The sequence below is a fragment of the Musa acuminata genome, chromosome BXJ1-3 (genome assembly GCF_036884655.1).
Source record: "Musa acuminata AAA Group cultivar baxijiao chromosome BXJ1-3, Cavendish_Baxijiao_AAA, whole genome shotgun sequence".
Lineage (NCBI taxonomy): Eukaryota > Viridiplantae > Streptophyta > Magnoliopsida > Zingiberales > Musaceae > Musa > Musa acuminata.
The window spans coordinates 1,613,360-1,625,213 of NC_088329.1; the positions used below are offsets into that span (position 1 = coordinate 1,613,360).

General features: G+C 37.7%; 1 protein-coding gene across 1 annotated transcript; it reads left to right on the forward strand.

The window, feature by feature from the left end:
• Nucleotides 1–242: 242 nt before the first annotated feature.
• LOC103977118 (type II inositol polyphosphate 5-phosphatase 15) lies at nucleotides 243–11,804 on the forward strand. The gene is made up of 11 exons (XM_009392540.3): nucleotides 243–1,157; nucleotides 4,412–4,664; nucleotides 4,768–5,563; nucleotides 6,541–6,665; nucleotides 6,789–6,873; nucleotides 8,794–8,959; nucleotides 9,099–9,136; nucleotides 9,227–9,482; nucleotides 9,662–9,785; nucleotides 9,877–10,237; nucleotides 11,060–11,804. Exons 1-11 carry the CDS (start codon nucleotides 317–319, stop codon nucleotides 11,336–11,338), a joined length of 3,324 nt encoding a protein of 1,107 aa, XP_009390815.2. The 5' UTR covers nucleotides 243–316; the 3' UTR covers nucleotides 11,339–11,804.
• Nucleotides 11,805–11,854: the final 50 nt, after the last annotated feature.

Sequence of the window (11,854 nt, forward strand, 5' to 3'; positions counted from 1 at the left end):
GATCAAGAGTTTAAATATTGTAAATGATCCTTTCAGTTTGATATATATCATGTATTTGAATCTAATGTCATGTTAAGTCTTATGTATATATCTTTTTAAGACTAATAATAATAATCATCATCATCACCAACATTTAAATACTGGTATCTTCAATTTGAAGCCCACGTCGGCCCACTATTGAGCCTGGATTGGGCCCAAGATTGCTCGTGAGCTATTCCTCGGTTCCGAACGGCTTCCGAGAAGCCATTGGACCCGTCACCAGGTGACATCGACCTCCGCCCTCTCAGGCCTGCCCCTTCTCTAACGACCACCACCAATGGACCACGGATCGGCCGAAGGTGACGAGGAAGACTGGAGTTTCATCACCAATTCCTTCGCCGCCGTTGCTGCCACCGCCGCCGCCACAAAACCTCCGTCGCAACCTCAACCTCACGACGGTCAAACTGCCCTCGGCTACGAGTCTCCCGGCACCCCCACCGTCGCCGCAGACCCGATCTCCTTCCGCCGCCTCAGCCTCGACAACCCCCCTCCCACCGCCGCCGCGACCAGTCGTTCCTATGCCTTCCCCCAGCCCAACCTCCCTCATCCTATTCCGCCCCTGTCCGACAGAGGCGCCCATGGCCCGCCTCCTTCGGCTCCCCGTCTCTCTGGCTCCCTCTCTGAATTCACCGGCATGGCCGTCCGACATGGCATATTTCGACCCCCTACCCGGGCCCCCGTTCACCCGGGGACGCCACCATCGATCGAATTGAGGCCCCACCCCCTCCGGGAGACTCAGGTTGGGTGCTTTATCCGGACGATCGCCGGATCCACGTCGCAGATCTGGGCGGGAACGGAGAATGGCGTTCGGGTCTGGAACCTTTCCGATGTGTTTGAGGGGTTTGGACGCGGTGGTTTTGCTTCGTGGAAGCCAGGAAGGGGAGATGAGGAGAGCGCGCCGTTCAGGGAGTCATCTTTTACATACCCGACGATCTGCTTGGTGGTTGATTCGGATCGTGGGTTTGTGTGGAGTGGTCACAAGGATGGGAGGATTCGGATTTGGAGAGTGGAGCAGCCTGAGTCAAATAATTCGGCACCAGAGAGAGGAAATCTTGCAGAATGCCTCTCGTGGCAGGCACATCGATCACCTGTTCTCTCGATGGCCATAACTTCACATGGTGACCGTCATTCACAAACCTTCATCTTTCTTGTTCCCTTTTTTTCTTGCTGACGTGCATTAACCTCTCTTTCCATCAAGAATCAAGAATAACTAGGACTGGCTTTTCATTCACTGATTTGCATCTTTATTGTTTTTATTTTGTGACAAAGGTATCCGAGTGGTAATCCAAATGTCTTTACAGTTTTAGTTCCCTTTCGGTGAGCTAGTCATATCTAAGAAGTCGATGGTGGAGTGGTCAATGCGGCCATTCATCTTTTTGTCAGTGTAACTGATGAATGCCTCCTTTGGAGTGACCATAGTAACTTGCTTAACTCTTTGAGGCATGCCTGTAGTGGAGTGGTCAGAGGTTTGACCTCTCTCCAATTCTGGTTCACTTGTTGTGATGCTCAATTTTGATAATGTTCATGAAATAATATGATTTATGCTAATGTTCATTTATATATTTAGTTATTGTCCTACTTAGTATAGAACTTTTAGTTCCGATGTCTGCCACTAGAACAATCCCAGCTAGGCTCTTATTAATCAAAAAAGTGTTATCAACAATTCAGCATATAATATCTATCATGGAAATTTATCTTGGTAACTGAATTGTATGTAATGTTTATGACCCAGTGTTACCATTAGAAACCACTTCTCCATTGTTCCTCTTTAGCCACGGAGGTCTTTATTTTGACATCGCTCCTGACTCTGTTTCCTATTGTCTCACAGAAATTTCCTTTTAGTGATGGACTTGAATATTATTCTTTGATAAGTGGATGATGCTTTATACCACCACTGATCTTATTGCAGTGGCTCCTCCCATGAGGCCTAATTGTGATAGAATGATGGCAGGTTACCACCAAAGGTGAGGTTAGCTATGGATGAGGTGCATAGCTGCTATTAAACTCATTGCATTTCATTTATTGTAGTGATTAGTGTTGGAGAAAAAAATAAGGAAAAAAACCTTGATATATCTTAAATGTGCCAATCAAAACATATCAATTTCAGTTAGTACACACAAGATGTAGAATACTGTATTAAGACTCATTGGTACCCCTGTTATGCCTGTTGATAAACACTTGGATTGGTACAACATGGGAAATAGAAATTTGGTTGGCATTAGACATTGTGGTTGTTATTTGTATTGCTACTGCCATTCGGTTGCTAGATCTTTGATGTATTATGTGATTGATGCCTTCTAGGCTTAAAAGAATTAGGAAAATAATAAGATTTTATGATGTTATAGTGGTAAGGTGAGGTGCATAAAACCAAGAATTACAAGACAAAGAAATCATATACTAAGTGAGTCATGTTAGTTGCAATGTCAAAAGGTCAGTGTAACTGGAAATTAGCCGAGATGCTATCGGCATTTAGCTATAGATTTTAAGGGGAAGAGACTGGTGAAAGGTTCTTCTTCATATTGAAAGGCAAGGAAATCAATGTTGAAGGTCTAAGTTTGTGCTGATGGAACTTGTGATGAAGTTTTACTGAATATAACAAAGAAAAGACGTAGATGTCAAATTAGATAATTTTAACAGAGAAGTATCTACAAGCACAAGGCATGAGGCCATGAAATCACATACTTATACAGTTAGATCGCATGACACAACAAGTGGCTATCATAAACAAAACATGAAGTTGAAGTAGCACATGCTTGGCATTTGACAATTGACTAGGGCCATCTTAGACCATGCTATACTAATGCAACGAGGGCTGAAATTGAAACATATATTGTCTTTTTATTTTTATTTTTTGGAATGTACTTCTATTACAATTTATTGTCAAAGCTATTCGTTTCTTTTATACATTTGAATTGAAGTAGTAGTGTTACTTGCTTCAAATACTTAAGAATGAGGCACTCTATTTAAAATGAATTGTGAAATAATTGTTTTGGTTTCTTACTGGAAGAAACATTGGGTTGTTAGATGTGTATGATGAATATATAGTTTGACTCAGTTGTGGTGCCAAAAGGAGAATTTTGTTATAATTCGCTAGATTACATGATGTTGTAGTTGGATCCTGATGTCAGGGAAAATTTTAGTTAGAAGCGATTCTATATTTGGTTAATTTATCATATTGAATGTTATTGCTGCTTCCATATCCATGGGATGTGAAGAAGGAACTGTAACTTCTATGGCACTTAGCTCTCTGATTCAATTTGAAATAGCTAGCAGAGGTTCTAGATAGTTGATTGCTAAACTATCAATTGACATTTTAAAAGTTGATTTTTTTGTATTCAATCTTCTTTTTAAAATCTTCAGCTAACATTATAAGTTATTGAATTCAAAGATACTAGATTAAGTGTTCACATACTGTTTGGTAGAAAACATTGGCTTTTCTTCAGGAAGAAAATTTATTTTCACAGTTAAGATTTCCAGTAATATCTGTTTGAAACTTGAAAGCTATGCAGCAAAGATTGAATCAAAATTTAAAATTTCTGAACATGTAGGTTGTAATTCTCTGCCATATTTTGCAGTGTAACTTATTTTGCATTATAGCAGCCAATGCACATTGATTGAACCATATAACCAAGCAAAGTAGTGTTAGAAGGATCAAGGTTTAAATTGCATAAATGAGGCAAATAACTTATCTATCATACATGAGATATTAAATTAGATGCCTTCTACTTATATTCATAAATCACTAATCAATATAGTACATTCCTCTTTAGCTTTTCTTTTTTTATGTTTGTAAACTGATTTTCCATTTAGATATCTGTAATTTTCTGGCCAAATTAATCTATATGCCCTTCATTTTTACTATCTCATAAAGCATGGACTCAGTGTCCATTTATTTGTTTCTAGTTGTCATTGTTGGTCTCTTGCATTTCTGTTTTTTTGCCTGAAATAGACCAAAAAGTAAGTTACTGGTAGAGCTAGCATGTCAAACATATCCAAGTCCATAATAAATAAGAATCTATGCATTACTTCCTCTGGTATGTCAGGGCATATAGCTTCTTTTTTAGACTGTAAGCATGGAGCATCTTTTATAAACTAGTACTTTTTCTTTACTGCAGTTCACACATGTATCTTATTGTACATGTAACATGTTTTAGTAGTGAATACCATTGGTACAAATGTAGATATGATAGTCCATTATGCTTTGTAAAGTTCCTTAATTTAGCTACTAATTGGATATGCTCTTGTTAGGTGTATCATTGTCTCCTCCAGTTCTGTTTTTGGTTTATGTGATCCAACAATTCATCATTGGTGAATCGTTCAGTTGGACAGGGACTAATCTGATGCTGTTGCTCTAACTTTTGATGAAATCTAGGTGAACTTTGGTCTGGCACTGAAGGTGGAGTGATAAAAGCCTGGTCTTGTAAAGCCATCTATAAATGTTTCACTCTTAGGAAGGATGAAAGACATATGGCTTCTCTTTTAATTGAAAGATCTTCTGTTGATCTCCGAAGCCTGGTAACTGTTGGAGGAGTGTGTTCCTTGCCTACTGCAGATATCAGATATTTACTGTCTGATAATTTCTCTTCAAAAGTTTGGAGCTCGAGCTGCCTTTTATTTGCACTTTGGTATAACTTTAATAGAATTTCTTGCAATTAGAAACCCAAAATAGGAGTTAGTTCACGAATGGTGCTCTTAATCCTGCAATTATTCTCTTGTTTGACTTTGCAGGGATTCACATACAAAGGAACTTCTGAAAGTCTTCAACATAGATGGTCAGGTTGAGACTAGGTTTGACACATTCCAAGTCCAAGATTCACATGAAGAGGGTGATGCCAAGATGAACTTTTTGTCTACCTCAAAAAAGGCTATTAGCTTCCTCCAGCGTTCACGACATGCACTTTTGGAAGCTGCTGATGCTGTTAAGAAAGCTGCAGTCAAGGGGGCATTTGGTGATGATTGTCGCAGAATGGAAGCATTAACAATATCTGTGGATGGAATGATCTGGACTGGATGTGCAAATGGTCTACTCATTCAGTGGGATGGATATGGCCATCGATTACGTGAAGTTCAACATCATTCATCTTCCATTCAGTGTCTTTGTACCTTTGGAACAAGATTGTGGGTTGGCTATATGGATGGCATGATGCAGGTGATGAATCTCGAGGGAAAATTGCTTGGAGGATGGATTGCTCATAGTAGCCCAATAATAAACATGGCTGTTGTGGGTCCTTATATCTTTACATTGGCTAATCATGGTGGCATTCGTGGATGGTATGTGACATCTCCAGGACCTCTTGACAGTGTACTGCAATTGGAGCTAACTAATAATAATGCATCATATACGAGACTAGCAAACCTTAGAATTTTGGCTGGTAGTTGGAATGTTGGACAAGAAAGAGCATATAATGATTCACTTATGAGTTGGCTTGGTAGTGCAACACCAGAAGTTGGACTCATTGTTGTTGGGTTGCAGGAGGTGGAAATGGGTGCTGGGTTTCTTGCGATGGCTGCGGCAAAAGAAACTGTAAGAGTGAAACTGTCAATCATTTATTGATAGTCCACTGAGTTTTCTGATTTTATAATAGATACAAAAGCCTTGGTAATATACTGATTGTCAACTGTTGGGCTTTTATTCTCAATAGTACCTAGCCAATGGTAAATCTCTCTAGCGCCTTTCTCTTCATTCTCATGTGTCATTCATGTCTCTTCACCCCTGTTCTTTGAGGTTATATCAACTCTTCACCCTGAGCTTTAAGCCCTCTCTTAGAGAAGTAAACTTCTCTATATGCTGAATTGTTTTTCACAGTGTTGTTGATTTTAGGATTCTTGATATTTTCATCATTTGTTATATCATTCTTTTGATAATTTTAGCAAATTTCACCTAACAAATTATGTTTGAGGTGCGTTCCATTTTTAACAACAAAAGATTCTAATGAAGTGCTACTAAGTTGAGAGCTGTTTCTCTTTTATCCATGCTCCAATCTGTTAACTGTATTGAATGCATGCACTAAAGGCTTAGAACATATCAAATAAAGTTGTATTGATGATTTTATATGCCGATGGCTTGCTCTTTTCTAGCTTCAATGGTTCATGCCATTGCCACATCAGAGGTAAGAGGGACACAGGAGGACTCCAACGTTAGCTGAATATATGCAGTTTATTACTGGGTTCTGTTGCCAGCCTACTTGTTAAAACATTTGATGATTGCATTATTCCCCTCAGTTTGCATAGTTAGTTTTTTTACTTCTTTAAAATAAATTGTGATATATTGTTTCTTGCACTATTTTGGTGCATTGTTGTGTACTAATTCATGGCAATACTAAATATGGTTTGCAAAGATATGATTGGCAAAGATATGTTTGGGATCCTTCTAAAAGTGAATTACTTGTCTTGAATTTTGTATGAACAAGCATATCTTAGTTTTTAATTTTCATGTAGCTAGTTGAGTGCAGCATGTTAATCATGTGAAATAATATCTCAATGTGAGCATACTGACTTTAGGTAGGGCTTGAGGGTAGTGCTAATGGGCATTGGTGGCTGGATGCCATTGGAAAGGTCCTGGTTGAAGGAACTCTTTTTGAGCGCATTGGTTCCAGACAACTTGCTGGGTTACTCATTGCTATATGGTAATTTCCTTTCAGCTGAGCAGTTTAAGTTTTTCCTTTTTTTTATTTTCTTGGTTGCAAGTAAATCCCAGACAGAAGCTATGTTTATTTTGTAGATCACAATATTATACATCTTTTTCTCAGGGCTAGAAAGAGTCTTAGGCCATTCATTGGTGATGTTGATGCAGCAGCTGTACCATGTGGCTTTGGGCATGCAATTGGAAACAAGGTACTTTCTTGAGAAAGATCATTTCTTGTAATGAAATTATAAAATCTTCTGCTTTATTTGGAAAGAAGTTGTTGAATCAAAATTGATAGTATATAAGAAAATTATTGTCAAGTGTAATGAAAAAACCTTTTCTAAAACGAATAATTCATTCTGAACGAATAATTCATAACAATACCTGATGCTCCCAAATTTTCGAAAAGGAAGAATGAGGTTTCTAACAATCAAGGTTTTAGATCTCTACCATACCAGTCAGTATGGTTACTGGTCTAGCACGTACCAATATCAGAACATACAGCTTGATATTGGTACAATATCATTTATTTTAATTTGTATCAATTATTAAATGATAGAGTGATACAAATCTTATTCAATAATGTCAGGCAGTACAAGTCAGTTTACTTGGTATGCCAGTACTATACCAGTCTGTTAGGTTATTGAAATTGATATCAGATCAAGATTTGAATGCTTGCTAACAATCATACTGCATTTAGACATTCTGGAAGTGCTAGATGTTTACTTTTGCTATTGCCAAGCTGAGACAAATAAAAAAAGAATTCTGTTCCCTGAGTTTTCTTTAGTGGCTGATCCCAATCTGAATTTTGATTTTAATGTTCATACACTGCTATTGTGTGTTGGAAGCCAGTATATTCAATTTGTCCAAAAACCCTAAAGGATAATAAACAAATACTTATTTAATTACTTATATTTTATGATATATTGAAGCAACTGTCATCAGTGCATGTAAATCTGGATAAAGGAAATTTATGAGAACCAAAGATGACACAACATCAAGCAGCTATCTGATGCATATACTTTTGCAGAAAGTAATCTAGGTTGTAATAATTACTTAAATCCTGATGTCTGTTGATAGTGATAAGGTTGGACTCGTCAAAGCACAGCAGATAAGGTTTTGTTTGATGCTGTCTGTACCAACGTTAACATAATTTTAGTTAGGTTATTGAAGTCAGTTTTGTGTTGCATCAGGTTCATTATTTGTTCCTCTATTGGCATGATAGAAGTTTTTCATTTTTTATGCATGTGACCTCTTATTCCTTTCCTGGAAGGGGTAGGAACGATACAAGAGTCGGTAGGTTTGGTAAACAGAAGACTAAAATTATCAATGACTTGTCTTTCCCATCTTTTACCAGGATGACTTTAAAATGGAATCCTCAAGATTGTAAGGAGCAAGGATCATTAACATTTCATTTATTGCAAAGTAAACAAGTCAAAAGGGTGGAAAACATAAAACACATTTCAAATAAAAACAGAAACAAAAAGTTCGATTCATTATTTTCATATAAACCCGGGCACCATCCATCATTTGGATAAATTGTCCAAGTGATGAATCACAGATTATTGGAACCTCTTGTAGAACTTAAGCAGATTGGATGCCGTTTTTTCTATGGTGTCACATTTACTGGAATGGGAACTCCTTTTTTCTCATGAAACTATTTAATGTACCATCTAATCTTCTGGTTTTTTTAACCAACAACTTTGAGATGTTTATAGCACAAATAACAGTAAGAATGTGCAGTTTGTTCTTTACTTTACCTTATTTTCTCTTTTTAACACAATAATTCATATGGACTTAGATTTTCCTAATGTATGGAGTGTAATCTCTATACGTTGTAATTCTGTTTTGGCAGTAAATTTTTTTCTTTGTTATGGTCATTCTTTTTTGAGTTAAAGAGGCTTTGCCTTTGAATGAATTGATATATTTTTTTACAGAGATTGTGGCATGTTATAGACTAATTTTTTTAAAGTACTTCTAAAATCTTTTGGTCATTGTCTTTCAAATACTGTCCTTTGTGATCTAAAGCTTTACTTGTATTTTCTAGTCTCTTTAACAATAATCCTTTTCTATATCTCAAGCTTTAGGTTATAGGCTGGTATAACTAATGTGTTAAAAATTGCTGACAGGGAGCTGTAGCTTTGAGGATGAGAATCTACGATCGGAAAATATGCTTTATTAACTGTCATTTCGCTGCACATTTGGAAGCACTGAATCGGCGGAATGCTGATTTTGACCACATCTTCTGGACTATGACTTTCAGCCCATCTTCAAATGGACATAATACTGCTGCAGGTTTTGTATCAATGCTTGTCATATCATGCTTGTTCTTGCTTATTGGCGGGTCTACAATAGTTTGTCTGAGCAGCGGCAGTTGTAGCTGAATGTTATCGCTTGCTACAACTAACTCTAATGTTTAATCTTTTCCATACAGCCGGTGCTTCTTCTGTTTATCCGCATCGTGGAGGAAATGTATGTAATGGCATATTTGTCATATACTTCTATTTTCAATTTAGATTCTGGTGTTAATATCATAGAGAAGCCATAACCTTGGTATTGCAGGCCAATATCGATAGAACACCTGAGTTATCAGAAGTGGATATGGTTGTATTTCTTGGTGATCTCAACTATAGGCTTCAAGGCATCACATATGAAGAAGCAAGATACTTCATCTCTCAAAGACGCTTGGAATTGCTTACAGAAAAGGATCAGCTTCGAGCTGAAATGAAGGCAGGAAGAGTTTTTCAAGGATTTCGGGAAGGAGTCATCAAGTTCCCTCCAACGTATAAATTTGAAAAACACCTAACAGGCCTATCAGGTATGACTGCCAAATTATCATGTGGTAAAATTTTAGGCCCAATATACAGGTAATTGCAACTTATGCAGGAAGAAAATCCTAACCAGAAGTTCAATGAGTTCACTGGAAAACTGCTGCGAGATCTTTTTGTCCCTCATATAGCATTGATGCTGAAGCTAAAATTAGTCAATCTTTTGTAGGATATGATTCCAGTGAAAAGAAGCGTATTCCTGCTTGGTGCGACAGGATATTGTATCGTGACAGCTGTTGTGATTCAAGAACTGAATGTTCATTAGCTTGCCCTGTGGTTTCTTCTATTTGTATGTAAGTTGTTTTCCTAAAATATCTCTAGAATAAGTTTTGTGCATTAAGTTAATATCACAGCTTCATGACTTAAACATCTCCACTTCATCAGGTATGATTCTTGCATGGATGTGACAGGAAGTGATCACAAACCTGTCAAGTGCATATTCAATGTTGATATTGCACATGTAGATGAATTGACTAGGAGGCAAGAGTTTGGAGAAATAGTTTTTTCCAATGAAAAAGTAAGGAGGTTGATAGACGATTTTGGCAATGTTCCAGAAACTACTTTTAGCAGCAACAACATAACCCTGCAAGGCAATGACATCACTGTCCTGAGAATAACTAACAAATGCAGAAGAGATGGAGCTGTCTTTCAATTCTTTTGCGGAAGTCAGTCCGCTGTCAAGGAGAGTGAACAAGCATCTGTGCATAGTTCAAGAGATCCCTTTGGCTTTCCTAATTGGCTAGAGGTTAGTTACCTTGTGCTCCGACCTTAAAGTTCATTTCTGAGTTTGTAGTCCTCTATTACATATGTGTTTCCGGTCATTGTTGTTAACATGGACTTAGCAGACGTTAGCATATTGATAGAATGTGAATAATTTGAAATTTGAAAGAAGCGGGAAGATGCAAGAATGTTTTCAGATAAGTACGGATGCATCAAGGAGCAACACATTATACATATTTGCATGGCATATACCATTTGGCACTTTTGCTTACATTTTGTCATTTGTGTTCAAAAGCATTTTGAGCACCAAAGAGATTTAAGTACCCTCTTCAAGTTTCTTGTTAGACATAAAAAGATGAAGTATTAAATTGTAGATCATCATAGATGCCCTTGAGGTCGGATCCCATCACTGGGCTATTGATCTTGCAGTATGGCATTGGACATTTTGCCCTCTTATCTGAATTACCCAGCCTGAATTAAATGATGTAATTCTTATTTTGTTAGGATGTTGTCCTTAGTAGTTAACAGTTGGCCTCAACGAGAGCAGTTCGGTCATTTAGTACCTAAAGGTAACTTAACCAAAGTTAACTGCAAGTCTGCAATGCCAGCTAAGTGAGGGCAAAGGTTTATTTGAAAGGATTTATGGGAGTAGCAATGCAATTATCTGTGAGATTAAAAGTGACACTAAACAAGATCTGAATCATTTACCGTAGTTTATTTGAAAGGATTTATGGATGATGATGAATATGTTGATGGTGGCCTTTGAACTAACTCTTCGTTCGTTCTTGTAGTCGATTGAGGTTTGTATTATTATGATGTGGTGTTTATTCTTTAATGTTTTCTGTAGGTCACACCCAGGACAGGGATAATCAAGCCTGGCAAAACTGTACAAGTGTCTATGTGGCATCAAAATATTGATACTGTTGATGAGTTCACTGGCAGAAGTCACAAAACACAACAAAACAACGATTCCAGTGACAAAGTTGCAGTACTGAAAGTAAGAATCACAGGCAACTATCCAACCGATTGTAAAAGTTACGAGATCCATGTGTCTCACTGCTCATCCAATAATCGGTATGTGGAATCTAGAGGTGTCTCCAGATGGTCTCCACCTAATCTTATTTGAAGACCGGACGGATGTTTGGAACATTAAGATCATCACTACATATTCGAAGCTCATGTTCTTGGTCCAAACCAACCGCCAACACACCTGGAGGCCATTCAATAGTTGTTCATAAATACATGTATAAAAAAAAGAGAGAAAAACATCATATCCTTTACAAAATTTTCTGTTCCTAGCGGCGGAAGAAGAATTACCCAGCTAGCTATTTGTTCTGCTCATCATCGTCAGATGGTGCTTTGGGAGATCTCGGTGACAATAGTCATCGATAGAGGTTACACCTTTTGGACTTGTGTTTTTTAGCTTCTGTTCATGACAAGGCAGGAGAGAGAGTGATTTGTGGCTTGTTCCTGAAACTTGGTGCGATGTGAACTTAAATCTAATTGTCAGCCAACGATTTCTTGGCGAGATGAGACTGTACCCCCGCACTCATCTGGTAATTTTAAGTGGTTGCCATTTTTTGTGGTTGAAAGTGTTTTCTCCTGGCATTTTAAAATTGAGTTCATGTTAAAATTGAGTTCA

Excerpts from the sequence above, each read along its gene's own strand:
- LOC103977118 (XM_009392540.3), top strand. The coding sequence starts at position 317 with ATGGACCACGGATCGGCCGAAGGTGACGAGGAAGACTGGAGTTTCATC. Across the intron at positions 9,137-9,226 it reads ATCCGCATCGTGGAGGAAAT|GCCAATATCGATAGAACACC; the intron begins GTATGTAATGGC and ends TTGGTATTGCAG. Across the intron at positions 10,238-11,059 it reads GCTTTCCTAATTGGCTAGAG|GTCACACCCAGGACAGGGAT; the intron begins GTTAGTTACCTT and ends TGTTTTCTGTAG.